General features: G+C 51.3%; 2 protein-coding genes across 3 annotated transcripts; both read right to left on the bottom strand.

The window, feature by feature from the left end:
- Window positions 1–433: 433 nt before the first annotated feature.
- On the bottom strand, window positions 434–13,324 carry OVGP1 (oviductal glycoprotein 1). Of its 2 annotated transcripts, XM_036344646.1 has the most exons (10): window positions 13,205–13,324; window positions 9,813–10,457; window positions 8,923–8,979; window positions 7,094–7,259; window positions 6,504–6,628; window positions 4,968–5,076; window positions 4,691–4,876; window positions 3,049–3,165; window positions 2,495–2,630; window positions 434–1,265 (listed from the first exon to the last, which is right to left on the bottom strand). In XM_036344646.1, exons 2-10 carry the CDS (start codon window positions 10,136–10,138, stop codon window positions 778–780), a joined length of 1,710 nt encoding a protein of 569 aa, XP_036200539.1. In that variant the 5' UTR covers window positions 10,139–10,457; window positions 13,205–13,324; the 3' UTR covers window positions 434–777. The 2 variants fall into 2 exon arrangements, with proteins under 2 accessions (XP_036200539.1, XP_036200541.1); XM_036344648.1 differs by lacking the exon at window positions 4,691–4,876.
- Window positions 13,325–14,384: 1,060 nt separating this feature from the next.
- WDR77 (WD repeat domain 77) lies at window positions 14,385–20,902 on the bottom strand. Its single transcript, XM_036342353.1, has 10 exons — window positions 20,641–20,902; window positions 20,209–20,394; window positions 19,057–19,198; window positions 18,823–18,872; window positions 17,998–18,068; window positions 17,806–17,860; window positions 17,301–17,372; window positions 16,483–16,591; window positions 15,891–15,959; window positions 14,385–15,360 (listed from the first exon to the last, which is right to left on the bottom strand). Exons 1-10 carry the CDS (start codon window positions 20,753–20,755, stop codon window positions 15,201–15,203), a joined length of 1,029 nt encoding a protein of 342 aa, XP_036198246.1. The 5' UTR covers window positions 20,756–20,902; the 3' UTR covers window positions 14,385–15,200.
- Window positions 20,903–20,910: the final 8 nt, after the last annotated feature.

The following is a 20,910-nucleotide window of genomic DNA, read 5'->3' as shown; positions in this document are numbered from 1 at the left end:
AGAATCATGACTTCATACTGATACCTCTGATTCCAACACCACGGGGCCATTCTAGCCTTTCCCTCTCTAGCCTGTTCGGTAAGTCACTACTGGAATTCTAATTTGAGACTCATTTTAAGACTTGGAGATTACACTTTCAAAAGAAATGGCAAAAGAAAGAAAGAAAGAAAGAAAGAAAGAAAGAAAGAAAGAAAGAAAGAAAGAAAGAAAGAAAGAAAGAAAGAAAGAGAAAGAAAAAGAAAGGAAAGAAGGAAGGAAGGAAGGAAGGAAGGAAGGAAGGAAGGAAGGAAGGAAGGAAGGAAGGGAGGGAGGGAGGGAGGGAGGGAGGGAGGGAGGGAGGGAGGAAGGAAGGAAGGAAGGAAGGAAGGAAGGAAGGAAGGAAGGAAGGAAGGAAGGAAGAGAGAAAGAAATTACGTCAAAGAACTCGGATGGATTCTTTGCTTCCAGTTTATTCAACAGAGAAGAGATTGGCTCACTGTGGCTTTGGGACCTGCTTTGCCCCATGAATGGTTATGAAAGGTGAGGCACAGGAGGCTTCTGCCAGGCAACCTGGAAGAAAAGAAGGGCTTTCCCCAGCGTCTGCCACCAACAGAGCGGAGGCTCCTTGATCCACAGCAGTTTCTTATCTTTAGACAGAGAGCACTGGTTGAAAGGGTCATCGGTTGACAGAATGGTTTCCATCAATGGGAACAAAGGGGTCGCCAAGGCCAAAGGAGTGTCCTGGGAGCTGGACGACAGGTCAGAGGGCAGCTTCCATCTAAAGAGCAAAGTAACTTATCAGGGGTCTGTGTCCACCTCCGATGTCAAATGCTCTCCTCTTAGAGTCTTAGTCTTCCCATCGGGGGTGACTGTCATCTTTCCCGAAGGGATAATCATCTTTGCAGGTGCTACAGCCTTCCTTCTACGGACCATGTTCTTCACTCCAGAGGTCTCAATCTCAAGGTGCCCAGAGGTCATAGTCATCTGTTCAGGGGTCACAGGGGTCCTGGTCTTTTCCCCAGGGGTCTCAGTCTTCCCTTGTAGAACTACAGTGTGCTTTACAAAGGATGCAGCTCCCCTTGTAGGGGTCACAATCCCACCTCTGGGGATTGTGGTCATATTTTCAGTCTTTCTCTGCGTCTCAGTGGCCACACCCTCTCCTCCTGAGAGCAAAATCCCCGAGACAGTGGGCAGTGCCTTGGTCACAGTCAGCCCTCCAGGGCCAGTGCTTGAAGAATTCATAGCAGATGAGGGCCAAAATTTTGGTGAAAGAGTTGAACTGGACTCTACAGAAAATCATCAGAAAAAGATGAGAGTCCTACCCCTTCCTTCCCATCCCATAACTACTAGCAGGGCTACCACCACTCCAAGGCTACTCCCCAAATCCAAAATTGGAGGATCCCACCATGCACATACTTGAGGACACAGATAAAATCCCACCACATGGAAGCCCTGCTCCCCCACCCCATCATGTTAACATGATCCCAGATGCCCATGGGCACTCAGGGGATTGTTAGGTTCCTGGTGAATGACCCCAAGAAGGAGCCTGCCAGTTCTCTATCCTTGAGCCCTCACTCTGACCTCTCTAGCGCCACCTTCAGCAAGACCTTGCCCCCATGGCCTAGTTCTTTACTTGTTGAGTTCTCAAGGATAAATCTTCTGTGTCCCCCAATGCAGGAGGCACCAGGAGCAGCGTTGTGGTCAAGAAAGCTGCTCTAGCCTGGCTGGTGTTGCTCAGTGGTTGCACATTGACCCATGAACCAAGAGGTCACTGGTTCGATTCCTGGTCAGGGCACATGCCCAGGTTGTGGGCTCGATCCCCAGTAGGGGGTGTGCGAGAGGCAGCCGATGGATGATGTTTTTCTCTCATCGATGTTTCCATTTCTCTATCCCTATCCCTTCCTCTTTCTCTAAAAAATCAATAAAAAAACTATTTAAAAAAAGAAAGAAAGAAAGAAAGTTGCTCTGGACAGTATATCATAAAGAATCAGTTTGGAGTCCCATCTGCACCCCTGAATAGCTGTGGTACCTTTTCGAGCCCTAAGCTCCTTATCCATAAAATGAGGACTATCAACCATCAGCTCTAGCATGTGAGGCCATCTCCTAACTGTCAGAGAAGGCTCTACAATCAAAGAGGCAGCCAAAGAAATCTAATTTCCTTTTTGGCCCTTGGCCGTGAAAGCAGGAGATAAAAACAAATAGAGAAATAAACTAACATATACTAAGTGCTAACTATGAGCCAGCATGGATTTCATCCCATATCTCATCGGTTCTTATAATAATGTCAGGAGGAGGATTCCTATCTTACAGATACAGAAACCAAGCTCAGAGTGGTCAAGGGGAGCACACATCCAAACCAAGATTAGAAAACAGATTGGCCCAAGAATAATCAAAGCTCATGCTCTTTTCTCAATGTCCTGCTGCCTCACCAAAGCCTTTAGATCTAACAGAAGGGGCCCGCCCAGTGCCTGTTTATACAACCTCTGACCCCAGCTTCCAGGTCATAGCTACTTACCAGCCTGCAACAGGAGGTTCTTTAACACAGAGACAAGGGGGAAAGGGCCAGTGCCACAGAAAGTGCCCCTGACATCGTCCAGGTCCAACGTCCATACCATGGCCCCCCCATAGTGCTCTTTCTTTATGAACGATGCCTGCAAAGGAGTAGTCAGTCAACCTGCTATACTGGCCGCCCTCCAGATTGAGCACAATGGCAAAAAACAGAAGATGGACTCCCAGGAGGCAATACAGCAGGATGGGTAAGAGGATAACCTGTATTTGAACCTAGCCTCTACCACTTATTAGCTATGGGATCGTGAAAAAATGAGATTTCTTCTCTTCAAAATAAGAGGGTTGGGTTAGATGGAATTAGGAAACCCCATTTAGATCAGATATGTCTAAAACTCACCCAACATCGTTACCCTCACATTTTCATCCTCCAACCAGTGCGTGCGTGTGCGCGCGCGCGCGCACACACACACACACACACACACACACACACAGCACAGACAAGGGCCTCGTGGCCGCCAGAGGGAAACTATATGCTGGATCAAGAAAGAACCAAGGCCTCACCTTGTGTCTGAAGCTGATGGCGTCATCATAGCCAACCCACTCCTCCCCCTTGTAGGCATAAGGGACACGCTGATGTTCAATCCAGCACTTCTTCGCTCCCTGGAGAAAGGAGCAAATCTGCCAGGGGTGTCGCAGGTTAGTTCTGTGAAGGGCCATGGAGAGAAGCACCAGCAGACACACTGTTCCTTGCCCAGGAATGAAGAATTCCTCACCAGGGGGTGAGAAGAAGGTAGACCCAAGAGGGTGTGGGGAAGCCATTCACGAAGGACCTCCCATCTATTCTGAGTAAGTTCCTGCTATTACACATGCCTTCCTCTAGTGTCCAAGATGGAAATGATAGAAAGAGAACCAAGGTGGATGACTTCCTTAAGAAACCCGACCTGGGTTTGGTGAATAATGTCAACACCAACGTACCAACAGTAGCACACCTGACCCTTGACCAAACCTGTATGTTTCTAAAGAGTTTTCATGAACAAGTCTCTCCTCTGTTCATTAGAAATGGGCATAAAGTACCCCAACTAGATAGTTATCAAACTAGCCTTTGAACCTCGGATGAGTTTAAAGTTCTCAAAGGCGAAGAGAAGTCGGTTGTGGCAATCAATCCAGCATCTGCGTGTCAGCTGGGTTTCCAGCAAGCAGAAGTGTTCAAGCTGGGCTGCAGAAGCTAATGTCTAAGTCTTTTTTGTTGTTGTTGTTCTTTAAAAGTTCTATCAAGAGTTCTTTGACCCATAATGCCCTTCAAGAATATTATTTCACTTTGCTACCATTCACCACTCGGCTTCATTGGATTCGCAGGAAAACATTCCAGCAGGCCAGCACAGAGCAAAGACTGGAGAGACGCTGGCCCCGCCACTACTACTTAAGGCAAAGCTGTCAGTCTCCTTCTGGCACCCTTGTACCTGCTGTCCTGTCTTCTGCCTGGGAGGTCCTTCCCACGCTGTCATTCCTGCCCATCAGGGCTCTACCTGCTCCATAAGACCCTTCCCGATCCTACAGCCACACATTCTGTGCCTCTTGTCTTCTCTTGTGTTTTACAATCCCTTGGGTCTTTGTGCCTTTCCTCCACAAAAAGCAAGCTTTGCTGAGACTGGGATTAAAGAAGTGGAACTGGGGTAGAGAAGGAAGAATCTGTAGTAGAGGATATTTTTGGAATTGTTTCAAAACAATCTCATAGTGGGGAGGGAGTCCGGGAGCAGAGATGAAATAAGATTGGCCAGGAGAGGTTAATCAATGAAACAGGGGGAGGGAGGAGTGGTATGTGGTAGTGGCGGCAGGGAGAGGAGGTCACACTATTCTTTTACTTTGCAAACGTTTGAAATTTTACACATACAGCAAATATTAATTATATTTAGGCTGTATAGTAAGTCAGGATTGGCGTGTATGACATTTAAGATTCTTTTTAAGAGTGAAATATCTGTCCCCTTTATTCATATTCCACCTAGCCCCTCATCCCTTACAAAGGACTCAAATAACTTCCTTGAAGAAAAAGAAACGATCCCAGAGAGAGGCTTTCCCTTGCCCTAGTAAACTACCTCTCGATCCTGTCTGTAGCCCTCACCCTTCCTTTGCCCCTTGACCTTACTCTTGCCCACACTGCAGGTGGGGGGCCTTAACGAATAGACAGAGGTCCCTATCCTGTCACCTCATAGTAAGCCAAGAAGCCAGGCTGCCTGGTGTACTTCCCTGGAGATGCAGGTCCCACAGCTTCTGCCCGCAACCAATGCTCAGAGTCCTTGAGGAGGTGAAACGTCCGCCCATAGGTGGGGAACCCCAGGAGGAGCTTCTCGGAGGGGGCCCCCAGCTTCCGCCAGTAATCCATGGCGTACGCCTGCACGTAGGAAATCACAAACCCTCCTGCTACTATGGCCTGGGCTCCGGGGCAGGGGTCTGGCTGCCTCTGAGACCTTCCCTTCTCTTACCACAGATCTGGGGTCTCCTTGCTGAGAGAACAGGGGGCTGTTGTGCCCTGTGAACTCTTCCCAGCTCCCATGTACGTCGAAAGTCAAGACGTTGATGAAATCCAGGAGCCTGTACAGGGCAGCAGAAGGAAATGTATATACGGTTTGGGCTAGTTAGATGTTTAAGTCAGATCATCACTGCGCTAACTAGCTAACTAACTAGCTAACTAGCTGTGCATTGGCCACCCAAGTTTCCCTGCTACTAGTATTTCTGCCTGATGGGCCTGCCCATACTGGGCCATCCACTTAAGATACTGCCACTAGAACAAACTACTAGCCTGGGGACCTATGCCATCCTGAGAGTATCCATGGAAACAGGCAGGACTCAGACAAGAAAACAAAGGCAGTCGGGCCTGACACACGTGCTAACAGGTCTGCAGAAACCGACGTGAGTAAAGCAGTAACTGTCCCACAGCAGTGAGAGCACTTCTGCCCATCTGCAATTCAAGGGACATTGAAACCCACCGCATCCGGAAAGCTGTCTTAGTGGCCAAGTGTACTTGAGCCCTTACCAGGTCGCTGGTGTAAGGGTTTACATGGCTTATCTCATTTCATTTCAATCCGGCCAATACTCCCAGGACCGTGACTGTCCCGACTGTAAGCTAGAGAAACTGAAACTGGGTGGGTTAACCAGTTCGCCTAAGGCAGTGGTTCTCAACCTTCCTAATGCCGCGACCCTTTAATACAGTTCCTCATGTTGGGGTGACCCCCAATTTCATTGTTACAAATTGAACATAATTAAAGCATAGTGATTAACCACAAAAACAATTTGTAATTATATATGTGTTTTCCGATGGAGTTAGGCGAACCCTGTGAAAGGGCCATTCGACCCCCAAAGGGGTCACGACCCACAGGTTGAGAACTGCTGGCCTAAGGTCACCCAGCTGGTGAAGGCAGGACCCCCTCAGCCCTGCCTGGCTGTAAGACTAACAAACTCCGTGCCCCCTGGGTCTCCCACCCTTCTGCTCACACTGAAACCACACTCCCTGGTGTAACCACTCACAGAAGCACCCCAGCCTCTCTTTGTTCTGCATCTGCCTCCGTTTCCCTTCTGTAAATGCTTGATTCTTGAAATCTGAGCGAATTAGTCCAGAGCTGGCCCGTTCAGAAGGAGTTATGAGCTATTCTTTATCTGGCTGTGCAACCTGCTCTGCAAACTGGGCCCAACAGGGCCTGCCCAGTCTTGGTTCTGTGTCAGTGGTTGGTACTCAGCTGCTCTCAATGCCAGCCCTCTGCCAAACGGCCAGTGTCCACAACTATCCTTCGGGGCAGCAGAGGCCGGGCTCATGGGACTCTCTCCCGTGAGACCTAGTAATGGCTACACAGAGACGCTCCCCACGACGATGTGGGGGGCTGGTACCACATCACCTCGCTCTGACGCCTAGAGAAAGCCAGGGCAAATGGAGCCGATCCTTGCCCTCACCCCGGGCCTGGGGGTGTGAGCGCGAGATGCCTCCTGCCCTTCAATGTCCTCCCCCCGAGGGAGCCCCCACTCGCCTTCCTAGCTGGGGCACATGGTAAGCCGTTTGGATGATTTGCGGGTCCCCAGAGACGGCAGCCGAGAGCAGCAGCCTTGGACACACGGTACGCTGGGCCTCCTGCTGGAAGGCGAGCAGCAGCTCCTGGGACGTGAGAGAGGGAGACGCAGAGAACCAGGCAAAACAGTCAGGGAGAGAGGACACCACCCAGGAAGCCTTTATAGACGGAGCCTTGACCAGGCTCTGGAAGCATAAAGATGAGTCGGCTGTAGGCCCTGTCCACAGGCCCTTTAGAGGTAAGTGATTGCATAGAGGGTGGCAGGCAGGCTCGGGAGCAAGGGGTCGGACTGCCTGACTGCAGGAGTCCAGGACGCTGCCCGGAGAAGGCATCACCTGGGCGGGAGGCCTGGGGCAAGCGCTGGATACGACAGAGCACGAGCCACCCCGTGGCTCTTTGGTCCCACACCTCTAGGGTGGTGGCAGGAAAGGAACATTCCCTGACAGCTCTCCTGCCCTTGCCCTTGGCCTCCTGCTCCTCCTATGCCACAGGCCCACCTATGATCAAAGTAGAATCGTTTCCAGATTCCGGAGCTGCCGGCCTGGCCTTACTTGAATTAGGAAGAGGAAATTCCACCGGTCATACATGGGGCTGCCTCTCAGCCCAGGGTACAAGAAGCAGAGGTCCAGACCATCGAAGTTGTGCGTCCTCAGGAGGGAGATGGCCGAACTGATGAACTTTTCCCGGGTGGCGGGTGTGGACAGCATAGTGGTGAACCTGCGGGGAGACAGGGAGGGGCGGGTGGCAAGGAGCTCTCTCTGTAGAACCATGACCTCCTGTAAGGTCCCTTGGTCCCAGTCCCCATGAAGGGCACAGGGATGTGGCTGGAGGAGAGGAAGGCAGGTCTTTGAAAATCTCAAACCATCTTCAAATTCCTTCCCAGCACCAGGGCTGAGTACCCAGGAATGGGGATTCAGGCAGACACAGAACCAGCGCCGGCCTGGGGTGGAAAGCAGGCTCAGTATCAACGGCTGCAGAAAACACGGTGCCCACAGGCCAGGCACTCTGGCCCTGCCGTGCCCTCCTGGGGAACTACAATCCCCACCACATGTCCTAGCGCGGACATCCTCTCCCTGACCTGACTAAGGGAGGGGCCCAGCCAAGGGCCAGCATTTCCACAGAGACCTAGGAGCTGACCGGGGCCTGGGCTGCAAAACATGGTGCCAGAGACCCAGGCTGTGATAGGGGTTCTGGCCTCTTGGCTCTTTTGTTCATTGGCTGTTTGATGATTTTCTACTTTTTTCTCCGTTGTTGCAAAACTTCCAATTTATGGGAGTTGAACTTTAAGCAATTCTGGGCTAGTTCTGTGTGCATTGATTGACACAGCCAGATTCAGGGTGAGGCAGGCCACCTCCTAGCCAGGTGATCGCTGAAGGACACCTGCATGAAATAGGGCCGGTTCCTTTTACCTCCCACTCCTGCTCTCTTTTCTGCAAATGTGGAAAGCAAACAACCACTCTGTGGCCTCTTGTGTGTACGCTCCTGATCCAGCGTCTGCAATGGCCAATGCTCAGAACTGGGCCACAGAGGGACAGACGTGGCCACTGAGGGAGAGGCGTGGCCACAGAGGGAGAGGCGTGGCCACAGAGGGACAGGCGTGGCCACTGAGGGAGAGGCGTGGCCACTGAGGGACAGGCGTGGCCACTGAGGGAGATGTGAGGCCTGGGTAGGCGGAGCCAGTTCTCACCCAACATCCCCAGTCCTCCCTCCACTGTCCCACAGGTGCATCTTCCCACTCCCAGGCGGCCAGGTTGCCTCTCCTGTGGTCCCTTCCTCCCGGGCGAGGAGGCAGGGTGGCCTCTACCCCTGGCCTCAGCCATGACATTGGGGAAATGCTCCTTCAGGGAACACGAAGGCAGTTTTTCCTCTGCACGCTGCCTCGTGGAGGGTGAGGGGCTCGCAGAGCTGCCACCACGTGCCAAGGCCCCCGTGTGGCTTTCATTTACGCTACTTCCTTCCCACACCCCACACCCCGACCAACCCTTTGAGGTGGGTATTTGTAAATATCCATTTATAACGTGAGGAAACTCAGGCCCTGTGAGGGTTGGGGTTTCTTCCTCTTGCCCTAAACAAGACCCCCCCCCTGTCTAAGGCAAACCCATGCCTCTTATGAAGGGTTGGGGGGACAATTGTGAAGGCCCCATTTTGCCCCTCGTTTCGCCCACCCCCTTTCCCATCACCTGTGAGAACTTCCCTGAGTCTCTCACTCACTGGAGAGCTTAGGGGGCCCTTGATTCCAGGGCCAGATCAGGACCTGGGGCAAGTGTGTGCATTAGCTCGTCTGGCTTCCCCACCTGCCCTCGCTCCTACCGGCCTGCTCCACCCTCCCACCTGCCATCGCCCCCCGCCCAGAGAGAAGATGGGGACGGCAAAGTTTCACCTGGATGTGCCAAAGTTCCAGCCGCCGATGGACAGTAGGGTTTTCAGCTCCGGGTTCCTATGATGCGGGGAGGTCAGTGGGCAGCTGTGTTCATTGGCGGAACAATGGGAAGTAGGGGTGGGAGGGAGGGAAAGTGAAAGGGCAGGAGGAGGGAAGGAGCAGAGCAGAGCACAGGAAAGGGGAACAAAGGAGAAGAGTGGGGCATAATCCACCCACAGGCATCCCCCCCCAGGGAGCCCCTTAGGGGTTCACAACTTGGGGGTTGCAGGCAATTAAAATGCAGGTGTTTGTGAAGCATTTGGGATGGAGCACTTTAACAGGATATAGGCCTGGAATCCTCCCCACTGGCCTTAAAGGGAGAGTTGGGGGTAGCCAGGCCGAGAAGGGCAAGAAGGACATTCCAGGCAGAGGCAACAGCCACTACAAAGGCAAAGGCTTGGGTGCGGGGGCTAGAAAAAGCTCAGGGTGTTTATCAGTCCCAACTCAGGGACATTCTGGAGTCCTGCTTGAGGGAGGCTCAGACCAGAAGAATGGAGGAACGTTGACAAATAACAAAAGGCTTCATTCTCGCCCTTGCTCAGTGGTTAGAGCATCAGCCCATACACTGAAGAGTCTTGGTTTATAGGTTCGATCCCTAGCCCCGGTTGGGGCCCTTGAGGGAGGTACTAATCAATGTGTCTCTCACATCAATGTTTCCCTCTCTCTCTCTCTCTCCCTTTCTCATTCTCTCTCACTACCCCTCCCTCACTCCCTTCCACTCTCACAAAAAAATTCAATGGAAAAATATCCTTGGGTGAGGATTAACCGAAAAAAAAGGGGGGGGGGGGGTCTTAATTCTCTTCCGTCTGTAAAATCTGAAAGTACGACCGCCACATCCATTGTGAACACACCTCTCCTTGAGCTTGTTGAACTCCGGGTAGAGGGTGTCCTCATCCTGGAGGTCCTTAGCCACCATCTGGTTGTCATTCATTGAGGCGAAGGCAAATACCAGGTGGGTGCAGAGAAAGGGGTCCAGGTCACTGGGCAAGACCGAGGCAGGGCCGGGTCGACTGTGTGCCCAGTCGGTGAAATAACACACCAGTTTGTGGGCAGCGCCTGGCAGGGGAGAGCATACATTAGTCGACAGAGACCCAGGGAGAGGAGGGGGCTCAGCTTCCACAGAGCAGCGTGGACACAGCCCGAGAGGCCAGGCCACTGCAACACCCCTCACCCCCATACACACACAGACATACACCCCAAAGCTACACAGACACCCCCCACTGCTGAGGTCCCAGAAGGAAAAGAATGGCCTGGGAAATCCTGGTCAGAGCAGATTTCCGGGTCTGGATCCCAGACAAAGACGGTGACACCAACAGCAGGTGACAGAAACCTCTGCTGAACTGGATTGGGTCAGTGACCCTGACACAGGTCCAGGGCAGGGTCAGGACACGGGAGACACTCAACGCAGAGCACGACTCAGCCAGAGAATCGACCTGGCTCCGGCGAGGGGGGCTCAGTCTCCTTACCATCCCGGGGTCTCAGCGCAAGAGCCAGCCCTGCAGCAAACAAAGGAAGGGGTCGCACACAGAGTCAGTGCCCGCCCAGAGCTCATAGCCCAGAGCGAGTGACACACCCCGGCACGCCCTCCAGCCCTCCAGAGCAGCCACCGGCCCAGCACCATAGCTGTTCATTTACTTCTTTCTTGTCTCTAAGCTGAGTCAGTGGGGCCAGACCTACCTAACTCCTTCTCACTCTGGTGAACACCATGCAGCTACACACACGCTGTGCACGGGGACAACCAGGACTTTCAGAAGTCCCGGCCAAAGCTCCAGCCAGTGCTGCTCAGCCCTGCTGCCGATGGACAAGCAGTGGCATCCCGGCTCCTCCCTACCAAGATTCTGATTTCACTCGTCCGAGGTGGAAACCAGACATAAAAGTGTTTAATGTGCAGCCAGGTTTGACAACCACTCCCTCATCACTCCTCCCTGGGCCCCTCTGGCCTCTCACTGTGTCCCGTCCACCTCTCTCTAATCCAGGCCACCGGAGGCCCAGGCTGCCTCCTGGCACCAGAGGGCTGACAGACTGAGGAAGCCTGGCACCTCCTGGATGAGTGACACACTCACCAACCCACAGCAGCAGTCTCCCCATGTCCATGGTCTGGGAGCTGCGAGGCTAGAGCTCAGGCCCCTTTATAGGAGCTTCCCAGGGACAACCGTGGGATAGCGCTGGACGGCCCAGCTGCTCACACGCAAAACAGGGACAGTGATGAATGAACGGGCTGCTGCCCAGAGTCACAGTGACCCCAGCACGCCTGTCCTCCCTCTCCAGCTCTCAGAGCCAACAAAGCAAAGCTCCATCAGACAGGGACAAGGAGTGGTTGGCACCATGGGCCAGGGGGAGGGCAGGGCTGGTCAGCCCCTCTTCCTGGTAGTCAGCCCCAGGGACTGAGTGTGAGAGAGAAGAACTGCCTGGGAGCAGTAATTCCATTGTTGTAAGATTACTGCTAGGAGGCAGTGCATGTGCAGTTTTAAGGTCCCAGCTGGGGACTCTGGCAGACCAAAGCTTGAATCTCAGTGTCACCAATTAGAAGTTTTATAATCTTGGGCAAGTAACTTAGCTCTTTGAAGTCTTAGAACTTCAGTTTCCACACTCATAAAATGGACATGATAGTTCATACTTACTCCATAGGATTTTAGAGGCATGAAAGAGGTCATGTCTGGAAAGCGTTAGGTCAGTGCTGGGTAGATAAGGGCTCAGGGAATGGTGGCTGCTGTTGGGGAGGCCAGATGAGCTACCCAGTGGAGCAAGGTTCTCACACTCAACTGCTGACACTCATCAGGCAGGTGATATACATGGTTGCAGGGCACACGATACAGTAGCTCACTCTGCACTTTGTTGGAAGAATAACAGTTCACACCTGATGATACACATCAGCTGACATGAAGCATCTTGGTCAGGAGAGGGCAGAGATTGGTATGAAGAGGGACATCACTCGGTAGCCACTGGTGGCAGCCATGCAGTGAAGTAGACCCAATGTTGGGAGATGCTTCGATTTCTCAAGACAAAACCTGATTGTCTGTATCCACAGTGTTTGAGCCAGGAGATGAGCCAATGGGGAGATGTGGTGTCCATGCTCAGAGACCGTCACTCTCCACTAATCCACATGTCACCAAGGTACTAACCAGGTGTCAACACAGTAAATGCCACAGAAAAGTAACGACAACTAGTGGTTGGATCTGCTTCACTTCCAGTATGAAGAAACCAGGAGGATCAACTTTGCTATCAGCAGTTTGCTTGGATATCACAGAATAAAAACAATGAAGGGCATAGAATGTTTAGGGCGAGGACGTCTCACCGAAACTCTGGGAGAGCCTCTTGGGATGCTAATACAGACTGTGTCTCTGTTCAACAAATATTCCTTGAGCATGTGCCAGGCCCTGCTAGGCACTCCGAGAGTATCTAGTACAAGTGATCTAATACAACGGTTTCTGCTCTTAAAGGGCTTCTAGTCTAGTGAACATCCCAAGAACTAGTGTGTCTTTCTCTCTCTCTCTCGGAGAAGTGTGTGTGTATGTGTGTGTGTGTGTGATCTCTCTTGGAGAAGTATGTGTCTCTCTCTTTTTTGGATGGGTGCAATGGGGAAAACATGAGTCTTGTTGCCTTAGATGAATTCCTGCTCTGCACCATCACCGGGGCCACTGGAGTCCCGCCTGCACACTCAGCCCACCCTCCACTCCTTAGGCCTTTACTAACCTAAACCAGGAGATAATTAAGCCTCCCGAGGGCGACAGTGGAGCAGGCTTGGCAACAACATGCGCCGTTGGTTAGGTGACCCCTGGTGTGGCTTCTAACTCCAGTGACCTTGCTCTGAGCTGCTGCCCAGTTTCTAACCCCTGTGCCCTCATTCTTGTTACTAGGTCTCTGCTTTGATTTCTCTTCCTGTTCTACATACTGTGGGCACTTCAGTTGTTTCCTAGGACCTGGGTCCTGACTCAGTCTTGCCAGGCTTCTGGGGCCTTATTGACTGTCTTTGAAAACCTCCTTGCTGTAGAATGCCTACCCCTCTTCTTCTGAGCCTCCCCTCACCCCCCTCCACCCCCCAGGTTCCACATCACTGAGATTTCACACTCGGTTTATGCCCTTCTACCCAAACTCCTGCCAGGGGCACTGGCCTTTAATGCTGCATCCATCACAGAGCCACGTTTGCCTATCTGAACCTCATTCACCTGCACCAGGGTCAGTCCTCAGACTCCTATTCTGTTGCAGTGGGCAAGGCTGGAAGTCAGACCTAACCATTTCATACCTCCAGAAGGGACTGATCGTGCTGAAGAAAATGCCAAGATACAACAATGGATGCGCAGAAATGACCACTGCTTCATTCAGGGATGACCGTGCCAAAGAGCTGGCGACCACGCCTCTAGATGCACAGCAGAAGATGGATAGTGAGAAGCTGAATGGGTTATGTTGAAAATCAGTGGGGCATGTTGCCATTTGTTCCCAATCTTTCTCCGTGAGTTCTTGTCAGAGAATACGATTGTTTTTCATCTTTACACACCCACCCAGATACTTAAAAATATTCCTCGCTGGGGCTTCGCCTGTTCTCACGAAATGAGAAGACATTTACAAATGTCTTGCAGGGGACTTACTGAAGAAACCCCTACACCAGTGCAACCCCTTCCACATAACACTCTGCTAGATGAAGACAGGACCACAGACATGAAGTGGTTTGGTTTTAACAAAGCATTTGACCAAACCTTTCATGAGTTCTCACGAAAGAATTGGAGAAGTATGACTTGAACAAAATCAGTTGGTTGGTTGGTATAACTCAGAGTGCTGGCTACAGACCAGTGTAAACATCAAAGAGCCTTACCACGTCCTTTAAATGAATGAACTAGACTAGAGCAGTATTTTCCAACATTTAATGTAAAAGATGATTTTGGTTGTACATGAGGTTTTAAAAATTTTAATATATGTTTATTTTAATGTGTATTAGAAAATGAATATTACCCCCGAAACATCATTTCCTATATATTACCAAAAAATTGAGGCAGTTAAAAAAAAAAAGACTATTTTAATAAAGTAGTAGAGGTCAGTACTATGTCCAAACCCCAGGTAAAGGCTTCTTTCTACAGAAATGGGAACGTTCACTTTGAAACTGAAGTTCTAATGCTTATCCCAAAGGACATGCTGGACCGGAATCTTTACTTATAAAAATGTGTCCATGTTCCTTCAAACTGCCCAGTTCCGTGCGATTTTAGCTAAGCTGAACTCGCAAGTACAAAAGCACATGATGGATTATATTTCATTTCCATATGCTCAGGAACTGAGCCATGATTTCTAACTGGCAGTAGCAGCCAGTCCACCAACCTCAGTAACCAAATGTTTAGCTTAAGTTCCAACCAGCTGCTCTGGGGGCTGTAGGACTGATACCCCGAGAAGTGAAATATGTGTAACTGCACATAAGACGCGTTGGAAAAGACAGGCCCATAAAGCCTAAACGTTTTATTTCATCAGCCAGTGTCCACAGAAAGGGCCCAGGGGCAGGAGAGGTCAGGCCCCAGGCTATTTTCAGGTAAGAAAGGTGGCAGCCATTTCTCTGCAAGTCTATATGTCAGTTTTTAACTGAAATGCCCTTAAGCTCTCCACCATCCCCATCTATGGCCTCTATGATAGAAAAACCCTCATCTTTCACATACACAACTCTATGGGAGTTGGGGAGGCACTAGACAGGCACCAAACTTTATTCGGCCAGAAAATGGACTTCGAAGTCAGTTTAATGGCAAGTTGTGCAAAACTGTGGTGAGTGGCCCGGCTCTTCCCCCAGCTGAGCTGGCCTGGATTTCTGTGAATGGAAGCACTGCCCATGTTAAAGGTGAATTCAGTTCTATAAAAAAAATTAAGCTGCTCCATCTGAGTAGTATATGAGCTGCTTCTAGAATCCAGGAATGCCCACATCTCATCTAGACACAGCTGATTCCCCACGCACAGCTACATGGGAAGCATAAAAGCCTCATGAACTCGTTTTTAGGGGGTGGAGAGGGTGGGCTTCCCTCTCCCGACCAAAAATCTACACACACACACTCAGACATACATATCTATCCATTTCCCAGATAGTTTTTCTTCCCTATGACTACAGGATCCCAGAATCAGCCACCCAGGCTGAGAGACATGCCTAGTGACTGCCCGGGTCTGGGGTATCAGCTGACCTGGATTTGAAAAGGCTCCTGTGTGGTCTCTCAGACTGAGAGGGCAAAGGGCGAGGCTACTCCTGGGGGATTTGCTTTTGCCTTAAACCCAGTCTACTTGGCAACACTGTTAGGTCCAGGGGCTGGGAGAGGTTCTGTGGGCAGCACGTGGTGGATGACCTGGTGGTCCCAGCCCACGGTGGTGAGGAGGGAGGGATTGAGCGGAGACCATGTAGCATCCCTCACAAAGTCTCTGTGGGCTCGGCTTCTGAACCTAGAAGTGGGAAGGAAAGTTTGAGCGTGGCAGGGACAGGAGGAGAGAACCCACCATATCCAGGCACACTGTTGGGATGCATTACACACACTTCGTCAGGTATCACCCCCAGAGGACCTCACTGAACCTTATTTTCATAGACGAAGAAACAGGCTAGAGCAAGAGCAGGGACATGGGCCAAGCTCAGACCGCAAGTCATGGCCAAGAAGGAAGACAAAACAGACCTTCTATCTGGTGCTCTTCACCTGGCAACAGGCTCCAATTCACTAAGCGATTCGTTATGGGAAGAGGGCAGGCTGCCCTCTGGGAGGCTGGCATGCCAGTCTCAGAAACGCCGCCCGCCACCACGTTCCTCTACCAGGGGCAGAGCTGGCTGTGAAGCAGCCCCAGGAGGGAGAGGGTCAACACTCCGCCCGCTTCCCCCACCTGGTCCCCCTGACAGAGACAATGCACTTTCCTGAAAAGGAAAAGGGCCTGGCCCCGCTGCTCCCCTCCCCGCTTCCCGCTCACAGAGCTCCCCTGGCACTCACACATCGGACAGGCCCGAGTCCAGCACAGCAAGGGAGCAGTCTTCACTGACAGACGCCAGCAGGGGAGCACTAGAGGAGGGAGGGAAGGCAAGCCCATGGGTCCCAGGACAGACAAACCCAAGACAAACCCCGATGGGCCAGCTCCCAAACCCCCCTCTAAAGTGACCGGAGAAGGGGGCCTGATCCCCACGCTGGGTTAAGGTCTGGCTACCGTTCAAGTCGACATTGTAAGTTCCAAGGAAAGATGAGGGAAATGGAAAAAATCCAGGGTGGACAATCGTCCTGGCAACTAACCACCCCATCTGGACCCTCCCTGCAGCTCCAGCAATAACCCAGAAACACGGGCTTCTCAACCACCCTGTCCCAGAGGCCTGCACTATTCACTGTGCTGGGTGCTGAGCTGGATGTTAGCCATTTGCAGACAGGGACCGCACAACCCAAAAAAGGACCCGTCTTAAGAGACCACTGACATTCCGAAACCTCTGCAGAGCCGTGTCTGCTTTAAGGAACTTCCTAATGCCTGGCTGACATAAGCAAGTCCCCTCGCTGTGCCCAGGCGTCCCCGGCAGGCCCTGGTGACAAAGAACAGTACCTGTGTGGGGAGAACGCCAGCCCAGTGACACACTGGGAGTGCACAGCTGAGCTGAGGACACAGCTTGCGCTCTTGGTGTCCACCAGGGAGACAGTGCCGTTCTCATCACCTGCAGAAAAGCGAGAGTGCAGCAGAGTGGTTAGGAGTGCGGGCTTGGGATTCAGCCAGACCTGGACTTGAATGCTAGTCCCACGAGGCTGGACAAGTTAACCACTCTGAGGATCAGTTTTCTCTTTCGTTAAATAGGCGTAAGTAGCCATCGGGTGGTTGTGAAAATTAAGTTAATGGATGATGTAGTTATCAGTTTAACCGTAAACCCTGTCACCATGATAGCACAACTATGCACAGTAGAAAGAAATTCCCTAAATAGTAAGTCTTCACTTAACGTCACCGATGGATTGTAATTCTAAGTGAAACAACATATAATGAAACCAATTTGCATAGGCTCGTTGATATAAACCAGATTTAAGTTCCTGTGGCATCTCATCAATGTTATGAAACGATGCTGAATGAAGTGACATTACTCAAGGACCTGATGTATCATGACCCCCACGACTTTGTGGCCCATCCTTCTACCCAGGATGCAAGAGCCAGAACAATCAGGACTCAAAGCCACTGGGGGAGGAAATCACGTTGTCCAAAGCTGAACTAAAACCACGTTAGGATGGTCCCCCTCTCCAGCCCCCGTCAGCATCATGCATGTGGTGCCAGGTGTGCTGAGGCAGAGCAGCCAGAGCCTTGTACATTATGGAGTTGGCACTCCCTCTCTCATCCTCCCCCTTCCTAGAGTCAACACGCAGTTTGAGGTGCTCCCTTACCCAAGACAAAGACTTTGCTCTGCTGTGGATGCCAAGCTAGTGAGGTAGGAAGGTAGCCAGAGGCACTGCAGCCTGCAAAGGAGAGAAGAGGGTTCGTATGAGACCCAGAGCCCAGCTCCGAGAAGATGCTTCTCAGGTGATGCAGTCTAAGTCCCAGGAACTCTTTATTCTGATTCTCAAAACCCACGAAGGCAGCCAGGTCCTCATCCTTGACCCACCAGCCTCCTGCCCTTTCTGGACACAAGCCGCAGGCAAGTTTCAAGCATTAAGCATGAAGATTTCAACTCTGGCCCCCTTGTTGACCCATCCAGGAAATGGAAAGTAAATCACCACCCAGGAACCAGCCCTTCCTCTGAGGTCAGCAGAGCCTCAGTGGGAAAGAGAGCGGTTATGTAACTTATGTCACAGCAACTGGCATCTGATGACTTTCCCTTTGACTCTGGCCAAGGAAAGCCTCTCCTGGGAGGGTCCCAGTCCCACTCTCCCACCGCGCTCTCTGACTCACCCATCTGTGACGCTGGCTTGGGACAGCGGGTATCCCAGAGTAAAATTCTACTGTCCTAGAAGCCAAGGAAGAGAAAAAGGGCTTCAGAATCCAAGAAGCAGCCGCGGGCCAGGAGGCCTCCACACTAGACTTTGGCCTCGAGGGTTGGCGTGTGGCTGGGGAGTGGGAGGGGAAGAAGAGGCTGTATCTCACCTCACCGCATGAGAGAAACACGGAATCCTGGTGGGGAGAGGCAGCAACACAGGTGACCTGCCCGGAGTGAGCTGTACAGGAAGGGGAGAGAAATGTGAGAGAAGCTGAAGCCACTACTAGCCAGCAGCCAGACCCTATCAAGGGGCAGGAGGGAGGGGGAGAAGGAGGCCTAGGCTCATGATGCAATTTAATAAATTTCACGAGAGATTTTGAATGAAACAAAACCTAAGAGGAGATGTTGATGGAGTTATAAAACCTAAAAAGCGCTTGGGAAAAATTAATTAGCAAAGACAATGAGAGAGAAATTAGGGCTGAGCAGGGACAGTGAAAGATTTCATAGTTAACATCCTAGAAGAGTGATCTTCATACTGCAGGACGCATGCCTCACGGGAATTCTGGACACTACGTTTTAAGGGAATAGATTTCCTGAATGTTCTCTTTCCTCTAATTGAATGAGTAGCTGCCTGTAGTAGTCAGGCAGGAGAGCAAGGACCTGCTGCCCCTAACATCCAAGCAAAGTTGAAACAAAGAGTCCAAAAAGAAAATAAAAATAAAACGGCTGCCCTAGCTGGTTTGGCTCAGTGGGTAGAGCATCGGCCAGAGGGATGAAGGGTCCCGGGTTCCATTCCGGTCAAGGGCACATGCCCAGGTTGTGTGCTCATCCCCAGTCGGGGGCGTGCAGGAGGCAGCCGAGCAATGATTCTCTCTCATCATGAATGTTTCTCTCTCTCCCCATTCCTCTCTGAAGCCAATAAAAATATAAATAAATAAATAAACAAATAAAATGGCTAAGGCCAGGACTGGAAAAAAAGAGAGGGCACTCACCCCGGTATGAATTCAGTACCATCTGCTGAGTGAGGTCCCAGACCTTGATGCTAAGAAGAAAAAGGAAACAGATACTCAGTGGGTTGCAAAATCTCCACGGACACCTTAGAGATATGCCATAATCAGTCACTGGGATCTTAGAGTGAGTCTGAAATGTTCTATAACAAGGCTAATCAAACAGTGAAGACATCCAAAGGAGGCTTAGAGACAGGGGTGCCGAGAACAAGGACGCACCAGAAGTCTTTGCTACCGCTGACAGCTTGTGTGCCGGAGCGCAGGACACTGACGGTACACACTATGTCATCGTGCTCATACTTGCAGAACTTGCTGACAATGAGCGTCTCGTTCTCATCCAGCTCCCACAATTCAACAGCACCTGTCAGGGATAGGATGGAGGGTGAAGGGAACAAGCTTGAATTACACCAACACAGTAATCCACTTCTAGGATTCAAGTAGTCCATTGTCACTGAGCTAACAAATTCAGTTATTTCTATAGAAGCAAAGTCCATATTATTAGAGGGTTTAGCTAACTTCCAAGCCATTTGCCTTTATGCTGGTATTACTTTTTTCCTAACAACAGTCCAAACAGTTAGGTGGCGAAGGCTTCTAGGAAAAGATGAACCAGCTGGTAAAATCCATCACCCCACTTCCAGTGAGAAAATACTGGAAAATACGTTCGGGGGGGCGGAAGGATGACATCTCCACTATGGTCTATGTACACACAGTCCAGTGTGGTTAAAGCTTTCCAATTATAATAAATACTTGTTGAACAGTTTCAATAAATGTCTTGCAGAGTCTTTAAAAATACGCTGGATAACTCAGTGGCTTGCACGGTGACTGGTTAAGTACTGAAAACACCCCAAAAGTTGTCTTGAATATATGTAGTGTTCAAGCTCAACTGTCAAGAGGCTCAATTTTAAATTTCATGTAATGCCTGCCAACACACCAATTCTGGTCTTTTTTTTTTTTTTTAATATCAAAATCTCCACTACTGAGTCTGACATTCAAAACAAAGAAAGCAGAATAGAGACATTTCAGAAGAAAATGGGAAAATATGGAAAGAGGCACCAGAGACTGGCTTCAACACTATCTCTAAGATTAAGATTAACCTTGGTCTGGATTGGGGGGTTATGGGGCAGGTTACATGGAAGAAAAAATGGTTCCAACCCATTTCTTAATTTTGTTATGAGTTTTGTTAGAAATTCCCACCAGGCAATTCAGAATTTTGGAAAAGGTATTCCCACCTACACAGGAGTTCTCCTGAGGGACCAACACCCTCAAGCTACCCCACGCACTGAGTGTGGGGCATGAAAGACTGAACCTAGCCCCACCTGTACCCCCCTTGGCCTTCATTGCACCCGTGGGGTTGAGGAGACAGTGACTCACCTGAATCGGAAGCCACTAGGATACCTCTGTCCCCCACCCAAGTGAGGTCAGCTACTCCGGCCTCCGTCTGAACTCCAGCGGAGCAGAAGCCTTCGTTGGGGGCGGCACAAGGGTCCTTGAAAAGCCAAAGGGAGCCAGCCCAGCAGCGGCCACTCAGGCTGGAAGCCCCGAGCAGGAGCGCCCCATCTAAGGGAGGTACAAGCTGTCAGCGCGCGAGGAATGTAAGGGTTCGTCTCCATGGCGACAGCCCAGAAAACCACGCGGACTGAGGCTGGATGTGAGCTCCGGATCGCGGGGCACAGTTGGGGACCGAGTTCAGCGAGGGATGGATCAGGGTGGCAGGAGGGGCAGGGGCGGGCCAGAAGGAACAGTCTCGGGAAGGGTCGCCCCGAGGCGGGGTGAGGGAGCCCCAGGCCCGGGATCTCGGCTCACCCGACCGGTACCGCGCAGCCTCCAACTGCCGCTCCATACAGGCGGGTGCATTAGGGGGAAGGTTCCACTCGCGATCCTCCGGGGGCACTAGGGGGGGCGGGGTTTCCTTCCTCATCTCCACGGTTTCAATGCCAACCTAGACCCAAACTGGACGCCCGCGGGAGGCTCAGCTCCGACAGTCCCCACGTGGTACCCCCTGGGCCTCCGCCCCTCTGGACAGGCGACTGGCACTCTACATCTCGCGAGAATTGCTTCTACGGTTCCATTCCG

Source organism: Myotis myotis, unplaced genomic scaffold (assembly GCF_014108235.1).
Source record: "Myotis myotis isolate mMyoMyo1 unplaced genomic scaffold, mMyoMyo1.p scaffold_m19_p_18, whole genome shotgun sequence".
NCBI lineage: Eukaryota > Metazoa > Chordata > Mammalia > Chiroptera > Vespertilionidae > Myotis > Myotis myotis.
The sequence above is the reverse complement of the archived record's forward strand: the minus strand, read 5'-3'. Positions and strand labels throughout refer to the sequence as shown.

What these genes read in the sequence shown, in the direction of transcription:
- OVGP1 (XM_036344646.1), bottom strand. Translation starts at nt 10,138, where the DNA reads ATGGGGGTGAGGGGTGTTGCAGTGGCCTGGCCTCTCGGGCTGTGTCCA. An exon ending in AAGGAGACCCCAGATCTGTG is followed by an intron (nt 4,877 to 4,967) that starts GTAAGAGAAGGG and finishes TCCTACGTGCAG; the next exon opens with GCGTACGCCATGGATTACTG. An exon ending in CCATCAGCTTCAGACACAAG is followed by an intron (nt 2,631 to 3,048) that starts GTGAGGCCTTGG and finishes ACTCCTTTGCAG; the next exon opens with GCATCGTTCATAAAGAAAGA.
- WDR77 (XM_036342353.1), bottom strand. Translation starts at nt 20,755, where the DNA reads ATGAGGAAGGAAACCCCGCCCCCCCTAGTGCCCCCGGAGGATCGCGAG. An exon ending in GGCTGCGCGGTACCGGTCGG is followed by an intron (nt 20,395 to 20,640) that starts GTGAGCCGAGAT and finishes TACCTCCCTTAG; the next exon opens with ATGGGGCGCTCCTGCTCGGG. An exon ending in CCTAGTGGCTTCCGATTCAG is followed by an intron (nt 19,199 to 20,208) that starts GTGAGTCACTGT and finishes TATCCCTGACAG; the next exon opens with GTGCTGTTGAATTGTGGGAG.